A 23,349-nucleotide genomic window follows, 5' to 3' on the forward strand; every position below is an offset into this window, starting at 1 on the left:
TGGCGGAAATTACAGCACTTTCGTTTTATTAGAGATGCCCCATGCAGGGGTCTTTAGTCACAAAATCAAAAGACCCCGGTGTTCTGGGAATTTTCTCATAGCCCATGGGAGGCATTTAGCAGACCTTTTCTCTCCAGTGCCACCACAGCTCATGGTAGTATGGACTGTCTGGATCTGCAGCACAGTTTTCTCACCATTAGGGTGACGGCAGAAAATTCCAGTTGCCCTAATTTACACATGAACCCAGACAGATGGTACATCAGCCAATATCTGCCAAACTTAGCATTGCAAACAATATGTAAATGAGGCACTAAGGGGCATATTATCAAGAAACAGCGTTAAAATTATCGCCGCTTTAGCGGCAGGAAACTGCCGCTAAAGTGGCAATAATGGGCTTGATAATATGCCCTTGAGAATTCCAATGGAAGCCCAGGTTCTGGTGTCAACATTGGCTTCTATTGGAATTCTCTGCTGCATATTATCAAGCCCATTATCGCCGCTTTAGCAGCAGTTTTCTGTCGCTAAAACGACGATAATTTTAACGCTGAGCTTGATAATATGCCCCAAAATATGAAATACAATACATTAACTCCTACTCTTTCCTTAACAGGTGCATTTTGAGGAGTCGTTGTCTGAGAACCGTCTTACTGTCAAGCCTGGGGTTGATCCAGCAATTGATGAAAGTAAGAGCTCAACGTGAGAATATGGCCATGTCTGAGACTCGAGAAACACAATGGGGAATGACACTTTGTGTTAGCAGAGCTGTTGTGTTTGGCGTGCTTTGCTAAAGGTGTCTGGGAGTCTCAAAGAGCTGTTGGTGTTGCTCACAATGATGGCGGTCTGTTGGCAGAGTTGCGTCTGTGGGTCCAAATAGCGATGGTGAGTGAAGTTGAGGGTAGGGTTGGAGGTGCGTTGGCAGTGCTGCTGCTGGTTCCAATACTAGAACAGAGGAGTGTGCAGAAGTCAATGGTTGATGCCCATTGGCTTGTTTATGAATTTGCAATCACTGCCAGCATTAAGCTTGCAGGCAGTATAGGTTTCTCAGTAGAAACCTAGCGTGGGGTGCTGCAGGCGAGGAATGGGGTGTCGTGAATGTGTGTGTTCGTCCCATTCCTGGAACAGCGACCTGGGCTGTGGGTCATGATTGAATACATGGAGTGACATGTGGGGGTGGCGAGGGTAGGGGATGACAGAACAATATTGAGGTGAATATTGCAGTGCACTGGCACAGCTGTGTGTCAATGCCAATGTCGGATTCAAAAGAGAGCTGAAGAGCTGGCCTGGGTGGCAGAACAGCTTCAGAGTAGCCCCAGGCAGTTGTGAAATCATACTTTTCCTTGTCTGTTCCCCTAAAGCTGGTGGAGCTAGCTGCGTTAGCTTACTCACCTCGGTTCCTCCACATCTCACTGCATTCATTATTTCCTTCTGGTCCTTAATCTTCAGAAGAGTTCTTGGGGAGCTGCATGACTGTCTCTTAGAAGCTAGCCTCTTTACAGAGCCCCAGATATCTGATCTTAATATCTTAACTATCTTAGTGCGGCTGGCATACAAGGCAAGGCCTTCTCTTGGCTAAACTCATGTTTGGAAGGTAAATCTCAGTGGGTTTATTGTCACCCTTCTCCAGTATTGGGGTATCTTTCATAGATTCACATACTTGAATCATTCCCTGTCATCAAAGTGGGAGTCCAACGGTACGATAGTAAAGCGGTATGTATCCGTATAATAGGCTATAAAGGGAATGCAAGGTTCGGCTTAATAGCCTATCTTTGAACTTTTAAAAAAAGGACCTAAGTTAAGCAATCAGGTGACAGCACCCTTAGAACATTCCCAACAGGGGCATCTTCCCTCAGATTGTCACTGCATGTCATGTGGGAGGTAGTCTCTGCTCAGTTCTACAGATTTAGGGGGATATTAGCAAGGGCAGTATCGCCGCTTTAGCGGCACTTTTTGCCGCTAAAGCGGCGATATTTCTATCGCCCTATTAGCAAGCTGTCGCTAACAGCTGTTAGCAACAGCTTTATGGCGAAAGCGACCGTTTTGGTGCATGTCAGCGATATATATCGTTTTGGTGCATGTCAGCGATATATATCGCTAATGACATGCAAAGTAGGCGTTCCCAACTTAAAGCGACTGAAAACAGTCGCTAACACAGCTTCCCCCTGTTAGCAATGCCCGCAAAGCGATTAAAAAAACTGCGCTAACTGCGAATATCGCTGGAATCTAACACCTGCTAAAAACCTGACTTAACCATTCTAGTCAATGGGGGGGTGGATTGTAAGGTTAAGTCCTCACCTTCCTATTAGCAAGGTTTCCATTAGCGTGCCGAATTTATCACTGGTATTCTCGCACTATTCCTAGATTTTATATCGCCTTGGAGATAATCGTTGATAATAGCGCGTTATCTCCGCGATGAAATCCAGCGATAGCCGGCGATAAAAAAAACAGCGCTAAGCGCGCTTTGTGATAATTATCCCAATATCTTGGTATTATCACCTTTGTGTTTTCCAAATTGATTTCTCTCTGTTCCGGTATGTCAGAACTAGTCGAGAAAGGACTATTTAGACCTTTTGACTCCTGTGGTAAGAAAAGGATTCCTTCAAAACATCCTCATACAGAATGTTATGTTATGTTATGTTATGAATTTGAATAAGCGCGAACAGCTGCCCCAGCAACGAGGCGTCCCGGCGCTAAAAACCATAAAATACCTGCTGAGGGAAATGGGGAGGGAGAGACAGAAGGCCTAAGACAGTGGGAACAGATGAGTTTTAATTGCCTTCCGGAAGGCGGACAAATTATTCAGGGAGCGAATGTATTGCCTTCATCTATCCTACAAGGTGAGAGACTGTAAAATATGCAGAACTTGAACCTTGACGAAAATGAAAAGCGGATCACCTCTGGATCCAGCACCTATCAGGTTCCTTAAAACCGTAGCCTCAGTCATCGTGCCCACGGTCACGGAACTTATCAACAGCTCGCTTGCCCAGGGATCTGTCCCGGACAGCTGGAAGAGTGCTGTGGTAAAGGCACTTCAAAAAAATAAACAGCTCGACCCAGCAGACATGTCAAATTACCGACCTATATCACTCCTCCCTGGTATCAGCAAGGTAGCAGAGAAGCTGGTCAACGGACAATTATCTCAGTTCTTTGAGACCAACAACGTACTTAGGCAATCCCAGACTGGATTCCGCCCGGGTCATGGCACAGATACCGCCCTTCTTGCCGTCATCGAGGAGGCAAGGCGCATACTGGATTCAGGAGGGTCAGTGGCAGTGATCCTCCTGGATCTGAGCGCAGCCTTCGACACAGTCAACCACCGTGTCCTTTTACATCGACTGGCGGATGCAGGACTTACCGGGACGGCACTCAGTTGGATTGAATCCTTCCTCACAGGACGCACGTTCCAAGTGTGGGACGACATTCACCACTCGTCCACCCTTCCACTTACAAGCGGTGTCCCTCAGGGCTCTTCCCTGAGCCCGACGCTTTTTAATGCTTATATGGCCCCCCTTGAGGACGTAGTGACACCATTTGACATAAAAATGGTAAGCTATGCTGACGACACTCAGCTGGTCGTCTCCTTAGCCCAACTGATCGATCACCCAGAAAACCTGACCAATTGTCTCATAGAAATCCACAATTGGATGAATAACTCATCATTAAAACTTAATGGGTCAAAGACGGAGGTGATGCTCCTGGGGAAACAATGGACGACCATCCCTCCAGCACTCTGGCCCGACGTGTTCGGGGAAATTCCCCCCCCGAAGCGTGAAATTAAGACACTCGGGGTGTGGCTCGAACCAGAGCTTTCTATGAAGACACAAGCAGCTAAAACTTCGGGCACCTGCTTCGGGCTCATGCGCACGACCCGCAAGATTCTCCCCTTACTGCCACCTACTTCCAGGAAACTGCTTATCCAGGGACTGGTATTGTCTCGCCTAGACTACAGCAATTTGGTCTACCTTGGAGCCCCTGAGGCCACCCTGACGAAACTCAAGCGAACACAGAACGCTGCAGCACGCCTGCTCACCAACCTCCCCTCCAGAATGTCCGCCAAGCCGGCCCTCAAAGCTCTGCACTGGCTCCCTGTGCGCCAAAGGGTGCAATTCAAAGCCATGTGCACGACACATAAGCTGATCAACGGATCTGGCCCGGCAATCCTTAGCAACATGATCACCCCCTACACAGCACCCATATCCCTACGATCCCAGAATGAGAACCTGGCCAACACTCCTAGATTCAAAAGGACTCGCACAGGAGGTCGACGATTCTCCGTTCAAGCAGCTGCTGGATGGAACGTTCTTCCTCGCTCCCTCAGACTGGAACCCAACTACCTGGTATTCCGCAAAAAATTAAAAACACACTTATTCCCGAAATAGAGTCCCTCAATAAGTGTCTATCCTCTCTCCCTCCCCCCCTACAGGATCACAATTCTTATAGCGCGGGGATGCCCTTGGGTCACCAGGCGCTTTAGAAATCGTTATTAAATTTAAAATTTTAATTTAAATACTTTTTTTACCAAGACTATCTAGGACCGTGAGGGAAGACTTTTATCATTGTTGCAGAAACTTAAATCTAAAACTGTTCTTATTTCTGAGGAGGAAAGTAGAGAGTGTTCTGTCTTCTCACTGACTTCCAAGAAGAGGGCAAGGTCTCACTATGACTACCCTCACAGAAGCTAGAAAGCCTTTAAAAGGACACTTCATGTGTCTACACAAGACGCCTCCCATGAGGCAAAAAACAAAAGGGCTTCTTCAAACTTTAAATCTGAGCCCTCTACTCCATCTACAGCCTTGTCACTGAAACCTAGATCCTCCTTTGACCCAGTTCAAAAAAAGATTAAACTGACTGGAAAAATGTCGCTGACTGCATCAATGCCATCAAAATCATTGTCGAGGGCACCTAAGATCAGGTCACTTTCAACATCGACAACCATCCCGCCAATGATGTCGCTCACTACGGTATCCACGTTGACAAAGACTAACTCGTGGACGACAAGTACTCCATTGACGATGTCAGCCTCGTTGGCGACGACAGTGATGTTGACGAAGACCGTGCCTACACCGGCGTCAGTACTGCCGTCGGCCTTATCGACGACGCAACCATCTGAGAAATCCTCCTCATCGGCATTAATATACAAACAGAAGAGGCCACCAATGCTGCTTTTGACCACACTGTTGACAGTCCCGTCAACAACCTCATCAATGAGACTTTTGCCATCTCCAGAAAGTATTCGTCCTGAATACACATATTCTAGTAATGTGTTCCAACTCTCACCCAGTCATTAGTAGGATCTTCAAGACCCAGAGGACGAGGATTAAGAAATTTTTGGTGCGGCTCAAAGCCCCTCAGAGTTACACATGAAATATCAAGATGAAGAGGAGAAAGATGATTATTATGAGCCCGTTTATCAAGGGCACCACTATGTGGAGCACTGCCATCCTTATGCTCCTCCTCCACCACCACCAAGCATGGTCCAGGTTCCTGCTGCTTAAGTGCGAAATCTACAAAGCATGCTTCAAGGTTATTACAAGCGCTTTCCAACACCAGGTGAAGTGCAACAACCACCTGCAGCAGTGTCTACTCCTGCACCTAAGTCACCCGACCATATGCCTCCTCCACCTACTAAAAGAATGACGCCAGAATCTTGCATCACCATGCCCCTTCAAGAGGATCCATCTAACAACAGGTGATGATGGTGATGGGGCTAGAAAAGGAAAAATTACAGACAATTGAGCCATCACAAACGAATGGGATGATTACCTTATTTCTCCAACTTCACCTCAAGCACCACAACCAGTGCATTCTCCACCAAAAGGTATTGGTGGTTTTCACACACTAATGGAGAAGATTTCAAAGAGCAGGCTCTTCAGTCCTGAGGGCAGGGTGCATGGTTATAAGTGTGAGGGTGCCCCTGCAAGAACAGGACACCCCACCACGCCCCGGAGCCGATTCTCAAGGCTTTGTGTGGTCAGCCATTTTACAACATATAGTGGACATCAGTCATTACGAGATGTCTGACTATATAGTTGCTGCTCCGAACCTGGTCATGTTTAGTGTCAAACATTTTGGAATCATATCCCAACACCAATTCCAGTGTTGGAAGTATGATCCCATGTACTGGGGGCTCCCTTGGGGCACGCCTTGTACTCTCAGTAACAGTCTTTCAGGGTTTGTCAGCAAGCTAGTGCTGCTGCCGACCACAGACACGATTCTACCCTACTGCTGCTTACCTGAGCTCTAGCAGGGGAAGGTCGAACAATAGGTTTCCTGTCACAGGGAGGTGTGACCACCTCCCAGAGAGGACATAGTGTATTGAGCTGGGGTGGTGGCACTTGCCAGCGCCACCAGACTGCTTTGAAGGGCAAATTTGATGTGTCCACCATTTGCCACCACCAGACAGGTTTCTGACCTTGGGTAGGGACCATCTGCTCTCTGGGTCCAGAGACAAAGCCCATCCTGCGCAGAGCTGTCATGCCTCCTCCCCCAGTGTGGGCTGAGTCCACGAAGGGGATGCTTCAATAGCCTGCCGCCTTTGAAAGCTGTCCCTGGCTTTTGCTACCCCTATCAACTGGCTCCCACAGGATATGCCCCCCACTTTGGGCAGGAGAATTGGCAGAAAAAACAAGCTAGGAAGAGAGGTGTGCCCACCTTTGCCAGCCCCAGTCATCAGGTGGGGAGGCGAGGTGAATCACACATCTCAGTCCCCTCCATCTTGAAGATGAGGGGGACTCAGCCAATTGGAGAGAGGCTCATGCCCCTTCGCACTGGAGGGTGGCATAAAAGGGGGTGTGCCCATCCCAAGGATGGGATACATTGGTCCCAACCTGCACAGCCCTTTTTTACACCGCTCAAATCTATTATTTAGGGGCCACCCTGAACCTTGCCTCATCAGATTCGAGGAAGTAAGAAGAAGGACTGAAGATCCATGCTACCCCCAGAAAAAGGGGACACCTACTGCTTTGGCCCAGGCCTAGTGGCCTATCTGCCTCCGGCCTGCCTACAGCGAATACACTGGTGTGTCCAGCAGCCAGCCAGAACCTGGAAGACCTGTCCTGCAACCATCTTACTGACTCTGACTCTCCTGAGCACCATATTTGCTCAAGCCAAGGCTCACCAACAGAATCCGGATACCGGCGACTCCTCGATGCTGCACCACTCTGCACCCAACACCCATGACCCGAGTGGCCCAACAACACAAGGAGGTGCCCTCAGCGAACCTGACCTGGAATCTGGTGATCCCCGTTCTCCCTCAAGCTTCAAGATGACGCCTGCAGCCTCAGCCTGAAGGGCCCCCCCAAACCGTGCCCAGTGCTGGTAAGAAGACTCGTTGCCAAAAGACACTCCTGAACCCGATGCCCCATGGCCTTAGGTGGGCCATCCGATGGCATCCCTCAAGAACCCAACTTACCTCTCCAGCTAGTGGTCGCCTTCAGGAGGTCTCCCTGCCCGAGCCTGCAGCAACTTTGCTGAAACAAAGGTCTCCATTGAGAATCACAGGGTCCCTGACGTCTTCTTGGCACCCTGCACCCGGCTGCGCCAGTGACCCTGGTGGTGCAGCTCCTGTGCTGATTCTTGGCCCCTACGGTGCTGACCTTAACCCCTGTAGCTTTGCTCCCACCCCCGAGGGGCCAGCTCGTAAGCAGTCTCTAACTGATGGGCCCTTTGGCTAACATTGGGCCCCTGCAGTCTGCAGCTGGCCACCCCAGTGCCGTTGATGGTACATCTTGAGTGCCTACCTAGACCTAGGGGAACCTTGGTCCTAACCCCCAAAACTTCTTCTTGTAATACTTTTACTTACCTGTGAAACCGACAACAATTTTTCCTATAGTAACCCACGTTACGAGATTTTGGGCCTAAAATGTTCTGAGTGTTGAACTGTTGTTTTGTATGGGGAAAACAGTAACTATAACTCAAGAGAAGAAAAGTCTTACTTACCTTGTATTGTGAGATCCTAAGGTGAGGAATCTAGGCATACCACCTCCAGTAATAAATGTAATCTGAAAGTAGTCAAAACGTATTCTAAATGTAATTGGTGTGTAATATGACCTCCTTTTTAAATCCATACCAACCTGTAACAATTGGAAATCCATTCCCAATTGCATGTCTTTGTAAAGGTTTACAATCGAAAGTAAATTTTACCTACTTGTACCAAGTCCTGCTTGGGTCTAGAAATAAAATACAAGTACCTAATTGGTCTGGATTCTGTCTCTGAGAGTTTGCAATTATTCCTTGAGTGAGTGAATATAATAAATGCTTAACACACTCTGGATAAGCCTAACTGCCTGCCCTCACTACCACAAAGAGAGCTATTAGTACATACCTAATTTAGCTTCTGATATACCTCTGGGGACTCCCTGGACTATGTGCATACTGTACCTTACTTGGGTAATGTAAATGTAAATGTAAATTGATACTTGTATAGCGCACTACTCACCCACAAGGGTCTCAAGGCGCTTGTACAAATACCGCTGTGGAACCCATCCTGGCTTTCCCTGTGAGGCGTCCACTCCTGGGCACCACCAAGGTGGAGGCCAGGCATCATTAGTGTTGTGGGGGCCATTGTGGAGATTAAGCAAGCTATTGCCCAGAGTTGCAGAGTGGGACTCCATGATTGGAATGGCACCGAGGCGAGAATTATCAGGTCCGTGGAATTTTTGAGCCCAAGACCCACCGAGGCGGGGAATTGAACCCTGGTCCCGGGCTAGATCTCTGCATCAGGGTCTGCCGCTCTAATCATTGAGCCACACTTCTCCATAGTATATACAGAGCCATCTTCCTACATTCATGCACTAGATCAAAATTGAAATCTAGAGGAACATTTAGAGGGAGGTTTTCAACTCGCTCTCGATCCAGAAGTTCGAGTAGAAGATCAAGCATGAGGTCACTCTGTTGTCATAGACCACACAAGCCATCTTGGACAACCACTTCTCATTCTTCTATCGAAGACTGCTCATCTACTGCGACAGACAAACCAACACGAGTCTCACCAGCTGACAACCTTATGACCTTCAGTGATGTGTTAGGAGCAGCAGATATGAATGCTGCCATGCCCACTCGTACTACTGTAACATCAGCCCTATTCAGGATCTTGCACCAACATCTTCAGGCCCTTTACCTTTACTGGTACATAGTCTGCGCCTGCGATGCAGCACTCCTCAAATCAATAGAGTCCGGACCATCACAACTGTTAGAAAGTACAAGGTGCCAGATGAGGACCCCCTGTTTGTCAGAGAAGATCCTGCACCAGTCTTTGTTATTGTCGGTTCAGCAAGAAAATCGCTTCTAGTAGCTCCTTCAATTTTTGTCCCACCAGACATCAAGCACAGTAGAGTGGGCAGGAAAAGGGACAGACTTACTCCCAGTGGCGGCTGGTGACATTTGAAAGTGGTGAGGCGTAAAACAATTGTTGTACTTCACTGCGGCGAGCGAGCATGCGAGCCTGAACCACCTACGGGGAGTTTGGGGGGTTCAAACCCCGAGAAATTTTGTTTTACAACCCCACACCCCAATGAAGGAGCCGCCACAGGGAGAGGATGTGGTTTATGTCCAGAGCTGCCAACTTTGGATCCAGGGAACCAGGCTAAAGTCTCGGTGTCAGCTCAACATCCTGTGAGTCTGGGCAAATCACTTAATCTCCACATGCCATGGTATAAAACAACATGAACGTGCTTGTGCAATTCAACTGTTGCTCATGTAAATTGCTCCAATACACACCTTTGTGTTGAGATTGGGCTATAGAAACTGCAACAACAAAAAAATCTCTGCCCTGGATGGTCACTATGTAGGCACCAAAAGTCACTGTGGCGGAACTATATACCCACAAGATGCTTTTTCAACTCACCAAACCTCTGAAATGTTAAATAATTAGCCCTGATGCATAGTTATCTACTTTGCAGTTTCAAGCAGTCCACCCAAGGCCTGTCAGTGTGTCAACAATTTTGAGAGAATAATAACAGTGAGCAGAACACAGTTAAGCAGGACAGGGTTATATAGGCTTACATACATGCGTTTATATTGAATGGAAAGATTTGTGGTTCTCAAAAATATAAAAACATGTAGAAACCGCAACATCTCATCGAACGGGGAGGATGCAAAAGATTAACACGCCATGCGGCACATTTATTGGACAATAAAATAATATCATCATTTCGATCATAGCATAAGCACACAGGATCTGGTGAACCCAGAAACGAACTGCACAGCGACACTACCTGGACTAGTTTCTTGAATTTGATTTTCAAGCTAATACTGGTGACGGAAAGCATACTGGAAAGCTGGAGGGGTTCAGTGATCCATCGCATCTTCAAGAGCGGGTTAGCCAAATGCCTTAGTAAGTTGATATCACTTCTCAATGTGGACCTCTAATTTTTGTCAACGTTACTAATGCAAGATCTACAGGAGTGGGCGACAGAGGCAAAAAGGCTGCCAAAGAACCAGACAGGATTCATTAAAAAGCAAAGAACGTCCACTAACCTAACGGCAGAAGGTCTCCTAATGAACAGAGCATGTGACACAAGACGCCGTTATTCATGTGCTTTGTGGACAAAAACCTATGTAGATATATTCAGTAACGTTTCTGCTCGTACAATAAATATGTATGTGTGAACCCACAGACACAAACCCACGCACAACACATAAATATCATAAATATGTATTTGCTTATCTGACAAAATATTCCTCCTTCCCCTGATGCTATCAGCCTCTGCCTGTGCTCTCTCCCATTGTGGGCTTCTCCCCATCGCTCCCAGCCACCATGACCTCGTTGCCACCCTTCCTGTGCTGTCCCTTCCTGCACTCTACCATCCTGCTTTAAAGAAATGTGCATGATATTACTACAAAATAATGTGTTTTTTTTATTATGGGCTCTTGTGCTTTCCTCATCCAGTGCTCTCTCCATGCTATGCTTTTCTAAGGTGTGCTGTCCAGTCATGTCCACCCCAGCTGTGTCCCGGTCACTTTTCCATGAACCCTATCTGCTCTAGGCATCCGTCCATGTCATGAACTGACTCCCATCATGTCCACCCCAGCTGTGTCCCGGTCACTTTTCCATGAACCCTATCTGCTCTAGGCATCCGTCCATGTCATACACTGACTCCCATCATGTCCACCCCAGCTGTGTCCCGGTCACTTTTCCATGAACCCTACCTGCTCTAGGCATCCGTCCATGTCATGAACTGACTCCCATCATGTCCACCCCAGCTGTGTCCCGGTCACTTTTCCATGAACCCTATCTGCTCTAGGCATCCGTCCATGTCATGAACTGACTCCCATCATGTCCACCCCAGCTGTGTCCCGGTCACTTTTCCATGAACCCTATCTGCTCTAGGCATCCGTCCATGTCATACACTGACTCCCATCATGTCCACCCCAGCTGTGTCCCGGTCACTTTTCCATGAACCCTATCTGCTCTAGGCATCCGTCCATGTCATACACTGACTCCCATCATGTCCACCCCAGCTGTGTCCCGGTCACTTTTCCATGAACCCTATCTGCTCTAGGCATCCGTCCATGTCATACACTGACTCCCATCATGTCCACCCCAGCTGTGTCCCGGTCACTTTTCCATGAACCCTATCTGCTCTAGGCATCCGTCCATGTCATGAACTGACTCCCATCATGTCCACCCCAGCTGTGTCCCGGTCACTTTTCCATGAACCCTATCTGCTCTAGGCATCCGTCCATGTCATGAACTGACTCCCATCATGTCCACCCCAGCTGTGTCCAGGTCACTTTTCCATGAACCCTATCTGCTCTAGGCATCCGTCCATGTCATGAACTGACTCCCATCATGTCCACCCCAGCTGTGTCCCGGTCACTTTTCCATGAACCCTATCTGCTCTAGGCATCCGTCCATGTCATACACTGACTCCCATCATGTCCACCCCAGCTGTGTCCCGGTCACTTTTCCATGAACCCTATCTGCTCTAGGCATCCGTCCATGTCATGAACTGACTCCCATCATGTCCACCCCAGCTGTGTCCCGGTCACTTTTCCATGAACCCTATCTGCTCTAGGCATCCGTCCATGTCATACACTGACTCCCATCATGTCCACCCCAGCTGTGTCCCGGTCACTTTTCCATGAACCCTATCTGCTCTAGGCATCCATCCATGTCATACACTGACTCCCATCATGTCCACCCCAGCTGTGTCCCGGTCACTTTTCCATGAACCCTATCTGCTCTAGGCATCCGTCCATGTCATACACTGACTCCCATCATGTCCACCCCAGCTGTGTCCCGGTCACTTTTCCATGAACCTTATCTGCTCTAGGCATCCGTCCATGTCATACACTGACTCCCATCATGTCCACCCCAGCTGTGTCCTGGTCACTTTTCCATGAACCCTATCTGCTCTAGGCATCCGTCCATGTCATACACTGACTCCCATCATGTCCACCCCAGCTGTGTCCCGGTCACTTTTCCATGAACCCTATCTGCTCTAGGCATCCGTCCATGTCATACACTGACTCCCATCATGTCCACCCCAGCTGTGTCCCGGTCACTTTTCCATGAACCCTATCTGCTCTAGGCATCCGTCCATGTCATACACTGACTCCCATCATGTCCACCCCAGCTGTGTCCCGGTCACTTTTCCATGAACCCTATCTGTTCTAGGCATCCGTCCATGTCATACACTGACTCCCATCATGTCCACCCCAGCTGTGTCCCGGTCACTTTTCCATGAACCCTATCTGTTCTAGGCATCCGTCCATGTCATACACTGACTCCCATCATGTCCACCCCAGCTGTGTCCCGGTCACTTTTCCATGAACCTTATCTGCTCTAGGCATCCGTCCATGTCATACACTGACTCCCATCATGTCCACCCCAGCTGTGTCCTGGTCACTTTTCCAAGAACCCTATCTGCTCTAGGCATCCGTCCATGTCATACACTGACTCCCATCATGTCCACCCCAGCTGTGTCCCGGTCACTTTTCCATGAACCCTATCTGCTCTAGGCATCCGTCCATGTCATACACTGACTCCCATCATGTCCACCCCAGCTGTGTCCCGGTCACTTTTCCATGAACCCTATCTGCTCTAGGCATCCGTCCATGTCATACACTGACTCCCATCATGTCCACCCCAGCTGTGTCCCGGTCACTTTTCCATGAACCCTATCTGCTCTAGGCATCCGTCCATGTCATACACTGACTCCCATCATGTCCACCCCAGCTGTGTCCCGGTCACTTTTCCATGAACCCTATCTGCTCTAGGCATCCGTCCATGTCATACACTGACTCCCATCATGTCCACCCCAGCTGTGTCCCGGTCACTTTTCCATGAACCCTATCTGCTCTAGGCATCCGTCCATGTCATACACTGACTCCCATCATGTCCACCCCAGCTGTGTCCCGGTCACTTTTCCATGAACCCTATCTGCTCTAGGCATCCGTCCATGTCATACACTGACTCCCATCATGTCCACCCCAGCTGTGTCCCGGTCACTTTTCCATGAACCCTATCTGCTCTAGGCATCCGTCCATGTCATACACTGACTCCCATCATGCCCACCCCAGCTGTGTCCCGGTCACTTTTCCATGAACCCTATCTGCTCTAGGCATCCGTCCATGTCATGAACTGACTCCCATCATGTCCACCCCAGCTGTGTCCCGGTCACTTTTCCATGAACCCTATCTGCTCTAGGCATCCGTCCATGTCATACACTGACTCCCATCATGTCCACCCCAGCTGTGTCCCGGTCACTTTTCCATGAACCCTATCTGCTCTAGGCATCCGTCCATGTCATACACTGACTCCCATCATGTCCACCCCAGCTGTGTCCCGGTCACTTTTCCATGAACCCTATCTGCTCTAGGCATCCGTCCATGTCATGAACTGACTCCCATCATGTCCACCCCAGCTGTGTCCCGGTCACTTTTCCATGAACCCTATCTGCTCTAGGCATCCGTCCATGTCATGAACTGACTCCCATCATGTCCACCCCAGCTGTGTCCCGGTCACTTTTCCATGAACCCTATCTGCTCTAGGCATCCGTCCATGTCATGAACTGACTCCCATCATGTCCACCCCAGCTGTGTCCCGGTCACTTTTCCATGAACCCTATCTGCTCTAGGCATCCGTCCATGTCATACACTGACTCCCATCATGTCTACCCCAGCTGTGTCCCGGTCACTTTTCCATGAACCCTATCTGCTCTAGGCATCCGTCCATGTCATACACTGACTCCCATCATGTCCACCCCAGCTGTGTCCCGGTCACTTTTCCATGAACCCTATCTGCTCTAGGCATCCGTCCATGTCATACACTGACTCCCATCATGTCCACCCCAGCTGTGTCCCGGTCACTTTTCCATGAACCCTATCTGCTCTAGGCATCCGTCCATGTCATGAACTGACTCCCATCATGTCCACCCCAGCTGTGTCCTGGTCACTTTTCCATGAACCCTATCTGCTCTAGGCATCCGTCCATGTCATACACTGACTCCCATCATGTCCACCCCAGCTGTGTCCCGGTCACTTTTCCATGAACCCTATCTGCTCTAGGCATCCGTCCATGTCATACACTGACTCCCATCATGTCCACCCCAGCTGTGTCCCGGTCACTTTTCCATGAACCCTATCTGCTCTAGGCATCCGTCCATGTCATGAACTGACTCCCATCATGTCCACCCCAGCTGTGTCCCGGTCACTTTTCCATGAACCCTATCTGCTCTAGGCATCCGTCCATGTCATACACTGACTCCCATCCTGTCCACCCCCGCTGTGTCCCGGTCACTTTTCCATGAACCCTATCTGCTATAGGCATCCGTCCATGTCATACACTGACTCCCATCATGTCCACCCCAGCTGTGTCCCGGTCACTTTTCCATGAACCCTATCTGCTCTAGGCATCCGTCCATGTCATGAACTGACTCCCATCATGTCCACCCCAGCTGTGTCCCGGTCACTTTTCCATGAACCCTATCTGCTCTAGGCATCCGTCCATGTCATGAACTGACTCCCATCATGTCCACCCCAGCTGTGTCCCGGTCACTTTTCCATGAACCCTATCTGCTCTAGGCATCCGTCCATGTCATACACTGTCTCCCATCATGTCCACCCCAGCTGTGTCCCGGTCACTTTTCCATGAACCCTATCTGCTCTAGGCATCCGTCCATGTCATACACTGACTCCCATCATGTCCACCCCAGCTGTGTCCCGGTCACTTTTCCATGAACCCTATCTGTTCTAGGCATCCGTCCATGTCATACACTGACTCCCATCATGTCCACCCCAGCTGTGTCCCGGTCACTTTTCCATGAACCCTATCTGCTCTAGGCATCCGTCCATGTCATACACTGACTCCCATCATGTCCACCCCAGCTGTGTCCCGGTCACTTTTCCATGAACCCTATCTGCTCTAGGCATCCGTCCATGTCATACACTGACTCCCATCATGTCCACCCCAGCTGTGTCCCGGTCGCTTTTCCATGAACCCTATCTGCTCTAGGCATCCGTCCATGTCATACACTGACTCCCATCATGTCCACCCCAGCTGTGTCCCGGTCACTTTTCCATGAACCCTATCTGCTCTAGGCATCCGTCCATGTCATGAACTGACTCCCATCATGTCCACCCCAGCTGTGTCCCTTGTCACTTTTCCATGAACCCTATCTGCTCTAGGCATCCGTCCATGTCATGAACTGACTCCCATCATGTCCACCCCAGCTGTGTCCCGGTCACTTTTCCATGAACCCTATCTGCTCTAGGCATCCGTCCATGTCATACACTGACTCCCATCATGTCCACCCCAGCTGTGTCCCGGTCACTTTTCCATGAACCCTATCTGTTCTAGGCATCCGTCCATGTCATACACTGGCTCCCATCATGTCCACCCCAGCTGTGTCCCGGTCACTTTTCCATGAACCCTATCTGCTCTAGGCATCCGTCCATGTCATACACTGACTCCCATCATGTCCACCCCAGCTGTGTCCCGGTCACTTTTCCATGAACCCTATCTGCTCTAGGCATCCGTCCATGTCATACACTGACTCCCATCATGTCCACCCCAGCTGTGTCCCGGTCACTTTTCCATGAACCCTATCTGCTCTGGGCATCCGTCCATGTCATACACTGACTCCCATCATGTCCACCCCAGCTGTGTCCCGGTCACTTTTCCATGAACCCTATCTGCTCTAGGCATCCGTCCATGTCATACACTGACTCCCATCATGTCCACCCCAGCTGTGTCCCGGTCACTTTTCCATGAACCCTATCTGTTCTAGGCATCCGTCCATGTCATACACTGACTCCCATCATGTCCACCCCAGCTGTGTCCCGGTCACTTTTCCATGAACCCTATCTGCTCTAGGCATCCGTCCATGTCATACACTGACTCCCATCATGTCCACCCCAGCTGTGTCCCGGTCACTTTTCCATGAACCCTATCTGCTCTAGGCATCCGTCCATGTCATACACTGACTCCCATCATGTCCACCCCAGCTGTGTCCCGGTCACTTTTCCATGAACCCTATCTGCTCTAGGCATCCGTCCATGTCATACACTGACTCCCATCATGTCCACCCCAGCTGTGTCCCGGTCACTTTTCCATGAACCCTATCTGCTCTAGGCATCCGTCCATGTCATACACTGACTCCCATCATGTCCACCCCAGCTGTGTCCCGGTCACTTTTCCATGAACCCTATCTGCTCTAGGCATCCGTCCATGTCATGAACTGACTCCCATCATGTCCACCCCAGCTGTGTCCCGGTCACTTTTCCATGAACCCTATCTGCTCTAGGCATCCGTCCATGTCATGAACTGACTCCCATCATGTCCACCCCAGCTGTGTCCCGGTCACTTTTCCATGAACCCTATCTGCTCTAGGCATCCGTCCATGTCATACACTGACTCCCATCATGTCCACCCCAGCTGTGTCCCGGTCACTTTTCCATGAACCCTATCTGCTCTAGGCATCCGTCCATGTCATACACTGACTCCCATCATGTCCACCCCAGCTGTGTCCCGGTCACTTTTCCATGAACCCTATCTGCTCTAGGCATCCGTCCATGTCATGAACTGACTCCCATCATGTCCACCCCAGCTGTGTCCCGGTCACTTTTCCATGAACCCTATCTGCTCTAGGCATCCGTCCATGTCATGAACTGACTCCCATCATGTCCACCCCAGCTGTGTCCCGGTCACTTTTCCATGAACCCTATCTGCTCTAGGCATCCGTCCATGTCATGAACTGACTCCCATCATGTCCACCCCAGCTGTGTCCCGGTCACTTTTCCATGAACCCTATCTGCTCTAGGCATCCGTCCATGTCATACACTGACTCCCATCATGTCTACCCCAGCTGTGTCCCGGTCACTTTTCCATGAACCCTATCTGCTCTAGGCATCCGTCCATGTCATACACTGACTCCCATTATGTCCACCCCAGCTGTGTCCCGGTCACTTTTCCATGAACCCTATCTGCTCTAGGCATCCGTCCATGTCATACACTGACTCCCATCATGTCCACCCCAGCTGTGTCCCGGTCACTTTTCCATGAACCCTATCTGCTCTAGGCATCCGTCCATGTCATGAACTGACTCCCATCATGTCCACCCCAGCTGTGTCCTGGTCACTTTTCCATGAACCCTATCTGCTCTAGGCATCCGTCCATGTCATACACTGACTCCCATCATGTCCACCCCAGCTGTGTCCCGGTCACTTTTCCATGAACCCTATCTGCTCTAGGCATCCGTCCATGTCATACACTGACTCCCATCATGTCCACCCCAGCTGTGTCCCGGTCACTTTTCCATGAACCCTATCTGCTCTAGGCATCCGTCCATGTCATGAACTGACTCCCATCATGTCCACCCCAGCTGTGTCCCGGTCACTTTTCCATGAACCCTATCTGCTCTAGGCATCCGTCCATGTCATACACTGACTCCCATCCTGTCCACCCCCGCTGTGTCCCGGTCACTTTTCCATGAACCCTATCTGCTATAGGCATCCGTCCATGTCATACACTGACTCCCATCATGTCCACCCCAGCTGTGTCCCGGTCACTTTTCCATGAACCCTATCTGCTCTAGGCATCCGTCCATGTCATGAACTGACTCCCATCATGTCCACCCCAGCTGTGTCCCGGTCACTTTTCCATGAACCCTATCTGCTCTAGGCATCCGTCCATGTCATGAACTGACTCCCATCATGTCCACCCCAGCTGTGTCCCGGTCACTTTTCCATGAACCCTATCTGCTCTAGGCATCCGTCCATGTCATACACTGTCTCCCATCATGTCCACCCCAGCTGTGTCCCGGTCACTTTTCCATGAACCCTATCTGCTCTAGGCATCCGTCCATGTCATACACTGACTCCCATCATGTCCACCCCAGCTGTGTCCCGGTCACTTTTCCATGAACCCTATCTGTTCTAGGCATCCGTCCATGTCATACACTGACTCCCATCATGTCCACCCCAGCTGTGTCCCGGTCACTTTTCCATGAACCCTATCTGCTCTAGGCATCCGTCCATGTCATACACTGACTCCCATCATGTCCACCCCAGCTGTGTCCCGGTCACTTTTCCATGAACCCTATCTGCTCTAGGCATCCGTCCATGTCATACACTGACTCCCATCATGTCCACCCCAGCTGTGTCCCGGTCGCTTTTCCATGAACCCTATCTGCTCTAGGCATCCGTCCATGTCATACACTGACTCCCATCATGTCCACCCCAGCTGTGTCCCGGTCACTTTTCCATGAACCCTATCTGCTCTAGGCATCCGTCCATGTCATGAACTGACTCCCATCATGTCCACCCCAGCTGTGTCCCTTGTCACTTTTCCATGAACCCTATCTGCTCTAGGCATCCGTCCATGTCATGAACTGACTCCCATCATGTCCACCCCAGCTGTGTCCCGGTCACTTTTCCATGAACCCTATCTGCTCTAGGCATCCGTCCATGTCATACACTGACTCCCATCATGTCCACCCCAGCTGTGTCCCGGTCACTTTTCCATGAACCCTATCTGTTCTAGGCATCCGTCCATGTCATACACTGGCTCCCATCATGTCCACCCCAGCTGTGTCCCGGTCACTTTTCCATGAACCCTATCTGCTCTAGGCATCCGTCCATGTCATACACTGACTCCCATCATGTCCACCCCAGCTGTGTCCCGGTCACTTTTCCATGAACCCTATCTGCTCTAGGCATCCGTCCATGTCATACACTGACTCCCATCATGTCCACCCCAGCTGTGTCCCGGTCACTTTTCCATGAACCCTATCTGCTCTGGGCATCCGTCCATGTCATACACTGACTCCCATCATGTCCACCCCAGCTGTGTCCCGGTCACTTTTCCATGAACCCTATCTGCTCTAGGCATCCGTCCATGTCATACACTGACTCCCATCATGTCCACCCCAGCTGTGTCCCGGTCACTTTTCCATGAACCCTATCTGTTCTAGGCATCCGTCCATGTCATACACTGACTCCCATCATGTCCACCCCAGCTGTGTCCCGGTCACTTTTCCATGAACCCTATCTGCTCTAGGCATCCGTCCATGTCATACACTGACTCCCATCATGTCCACCCCAGCTGTGTCCCGGTCACTTTTCCATGAACCCTATCTGCTCTAGGCATCCGTCCATGTCATACACTGACTCCCATCATGTCCACCCCAGCTGTGTCCCGGTCACTTTTCCATGAACCCTATCTGCTCTAGGCATCCGTCCATGTCATACACTGACTCCCATCATGTCCACCCCAGCTGTGTCCCGGTCACTTTTCCATGAACCCTATCTGCTCTAGGCATCCGTCCATGTCATACACTGACTCCCATCATGTCCACCCCAGCTGTGTCCCGGTCACTTTTCCATGAACCCTATCTGCTCTAGGCATCCGTCCATGTCATGAACTGACTCCCATCATGTCCACCCCAGCTGTGTCCCGGTCACTTTTCCATGAACCCTATCTGCTCTAGGCATCCGTCCATGTCATACACTGACTCCCATCATGTCCACCCCAGCTGTGTCCCGGTCACTTTTCCATGAACCCTATCTGCTCTAGGCATCCGTCCATGTCATACACTGACTCCCATCATGTCCACCCCAGCTGTGTCCCGGTCACTTTTCCATGAACCCTATCTGCTCTAGGCATCCGTCCATGTCATACACTGACTCCCATCATGTCCACCCCAGCTGTGTCCCGGTCACTTTTCCATGAACCCTATCTGCTCTGGGCATCCGTCCATGTCATACACTGACTCCCATCATGTCCACCCCAGCTGTGTCCCGGTCACTTTTCCATGAACCCTATCTGCTCTAGGCATCCGTCCATGTCATACACTGACTCCCATCATGTCCACCCCAGCTGTGTTCCGGTCACTTTTCCATGAACCCTATCTGCTCTAGGCATCCGTCCATGTCATACACTGACTCCCATCATGTCCACCCCAGCTGTGTCCCGGTCACTTTTCCATGAACCCTATCTGCTCTAGGCATCCGTCCATGTCATACACTGACTCCCATCATGTCCACCCCAGCTGTGTCCCGGTCACTTTTCCATGAACCCTATCTGCTCTAGGCATCCGTCCATGTCATGAACTGACTCCCATCATGTCCACCCCAGCTGTGTCCCGGTCACTTTTCCATGAACCCTATCTGCTCTAGGCATCCGTCCATGTCATGAACTGACTCCCATCATGTCCACCCCAGCTGTGTCCCGGTCACTTTTCCATGAACCCTATCTGCTCTAGGCATCCGTCCATGTCATGAACTGACTCCCATCATGTCCACCCCAGCTGTGTCCCGGTCACTTTTCCATGAACCCTATCTGCTCTAGGCATCCGTCCATGTCATACACTGACTCCCATCGATCTCGTTATCTATATTCCCCTTCCCTGCACACCCTCACCAGAGGCAGAGACCTAACAAAGAGAAAGGTGCCTGGGTGCCCATCAGCCACTTGTTGGAGACAATTAATGCTGCGCTCCTCTAGCATTCTGTGTTCAACTGAGGTTCACATTCTGTCCAAATCAGTGCAGGTCACAAAAAATGTATCGGATGTATTCCGGTTATTCGGATTATAGAATATAAAGCGACAATTATTTTACTACTACCAAAAGTATACAAATTAATAACACATACATATAACATTCACCCTTTTGCACATAAACGTGATGTGAAGACAATCGTATACATCATTACGCAGCAAAATAGTTAGTTGTAAATGCCCTTCTCAAATTGTACATTCAATTAATTGATTTTACCTAAGGCAATTGGCCTTCGTTTCTGTGTCCTCAGTAACTAATTCATAAAACAAAATTGAACTTATCTGTTAGTAAAAAGTTTACCTATTTCTAATGTGACCTTACCAGATCTTCTTCCGTAAGCACCAACTAGCTTTAAAAAAATTACAACTCTTGTTTTTTTGTTTGAGAATAACCCAGGCCCTGATCGATCCAAACAATCATTTGCTACACGTAGAAACGTTTTTGGGTTGGGAAAAACACACGCATTACCATAGAACCTCTTGGCACTGAATGCAACTACCCATTAATGTACACTGGAGTGGGCGGAAGGAAAGTGTGAACGTCGCCTACCGTAGAGTAATGGATGAGCTTTGGATGAAACCTCTTTAAGTAACTACGCCATGCATGTAATCAAAAAAGTCAATTTGTCTGGCATTGAGATGCAAGTCTGTTGCCTTAAAGAAAGAGAGGAAGAATGAGAGAGAGAGAAAAAAAAAAGAAGGAAAGAGGAAAAATGAAAGGAAGAAGGAAGAAAGTAAGAAAGAAAGACAGTTTTAAATGGATCCCATCTGGCATGCTGTGAAGGAGCAGCATTCAGAAAAGTAAAACACTCCGGATGGAGTTTGCAGCAGCATTGGCACTCAGACGAAAATGGCCAAAAAACCCAGAGGGAAATAATAGGAAACCTTTCCGCTTCACTGAATGAACGCCTGTGACCCTCCAGCTCACCCCCACACACCCCACCCCTGGAGTTACGTAATATTTCGTTTTTAAGTAGGGGTGCTTTAAAGGAAAGTAACTAAAGCCAGTAGGCTGAAGCTGTTGCCTTGGCATTCAGAGATGGTCAGGGCCTAGAGAAGGATGTGATGAACCCTTTCAAATATCCTTAGTTTTATCTTGGAGACACCTGTAGACATCAAGGGCCAGTGTCGTGGGGGGGTGTCGCGCAGGGGGGGGGGGGGGTGGTGTCGCGCGGGGGGGGTTTAAATAAAATCCTACCTGTCCTGAGCAGGTCCGGGTCCGCGCCACCTCGGGTCCGTTACTTCTGACGCCAACTCACTCACTGGAACGAACAGCCCATCAGTGCTGGCTTGCAAGACGCCTCTCAGCCAATCCTGGTGCTGGAGCAGCACCGGGATTGGGTTGGAGCAGGCTTACGCTCCGCCCGCCTACCCATTACGAGACCGAGGTTTGAGCCTTGGCTCAACCTCGCTCTCCTAATGGGCATGCGCCAGCCTTTGAAAACACTAGTGCGCATGACTGGGCACGGTGCAAAAATCGCCCTCCGTACCCACTCATGCGCACTTGTGTGCTGCTGGCTGCCTGTCAGTCAACATGACGCCAGACCACCCACCCCCTTCAGACTCTGAAGGGGGTGGGCGGTCCAACGTCATACTGACTGACAGTTCTCCCTCACAGAGGAAGCTGCGGGAGCGAGGCGCGAGGCGTGGGGGCGGGGGGGCAACGCCCCAACGCCCCCAATGGACGGACCGCCACTGCAGTTACTCCTAAAGCGGATTGGATTATGGAGGAGTAAGAGGGGTTCAAGGAGGGGCACGAAGAGGTGTAGGGAGGGAAGTCACCCTCCCACACAGGATTAAGCCAACTGCTTTGCTCTGGGGGTGGAGATATGTAACCTACACTTTGTAGTAAGTTTACACTTGGAGTTTGTGAATATAGATAGTAGTAAACTTACTCTAAAGTTTAAACTTACTCAAAGATGTAATCTACCTTTACGAATCAGGCTGGAAATGTGTTGAAGCTGCTGTTTCATTTGCTTTTTTATCTCCCCCAGGGAAGCGGAAGCTGATGGCCTCTCTGACTTTCTAACCGAAGTGGCGCGGAAAGAGCTGAAGAACGTGGACGCCGCATCCCGACCAGTTGTGTCATTTGCATCCCACTGGGGAGAGAGGGACATAGGGGGTGAATGGATGAAACGACGATGATCCTACTGTTGAGGTGTGAGACATGGAGGGGAGAGGGATGTTACTGTAATGGTACTAAGAGTGCCAGTTATAACGAACCAGGTCAGCAAAGTGCTACCATTAGTGGGGTGATCTCTAGTTCCAGCGCTAACTGTTCTTAGCCTGCTAGGTCTGCTCCTGCATACGTCTGGTCACACATGCATGTTGGCACAGGAGGAAGTCCGGTG

The 23,349-nt window shown here is 50.0% G+C and overlaps 1 protein-coding gene across 1 annotated transcript in view; it reads right to left on the minus strand.

Annotated features, from left to right (window-relative positions):
- Positions 1-23,115, minus strand: part of LOC146808695 (uncharacterized) — a 388,468-nt gene extending 365,353 nt beyond the window's left edge. The window contains exons 1-2 of the mRNA XM_085614782.1: positions 22,929-23,115; positions 22,197-22,252 (exon numbers count right to left, since the gene is read on the minus strand). Coding sequence (XP_085470908.1) covers positions 22,197-22,252; positions 22,929-23,115 — 243 coding nt within the window. The remainder of the gene's footprint in view (positions 1-22,196; positions 22,253-22,928) is intronic.
- Positions 23,116-23,349: the final 234 nt, after the last annotated feature.

This window comes from Triturus cristatus, chromosome 7 (assembly GCF_964204655.1).
Source record: "Triturus cristatus chromosome 7, aTriCri1.1, whole genome shotgun sequence".
NCBI lineage: Eukaryota > Metazoa > Chordata > Amphibia > Caudata > Salamandridae > Triturus > Triturus cristatus.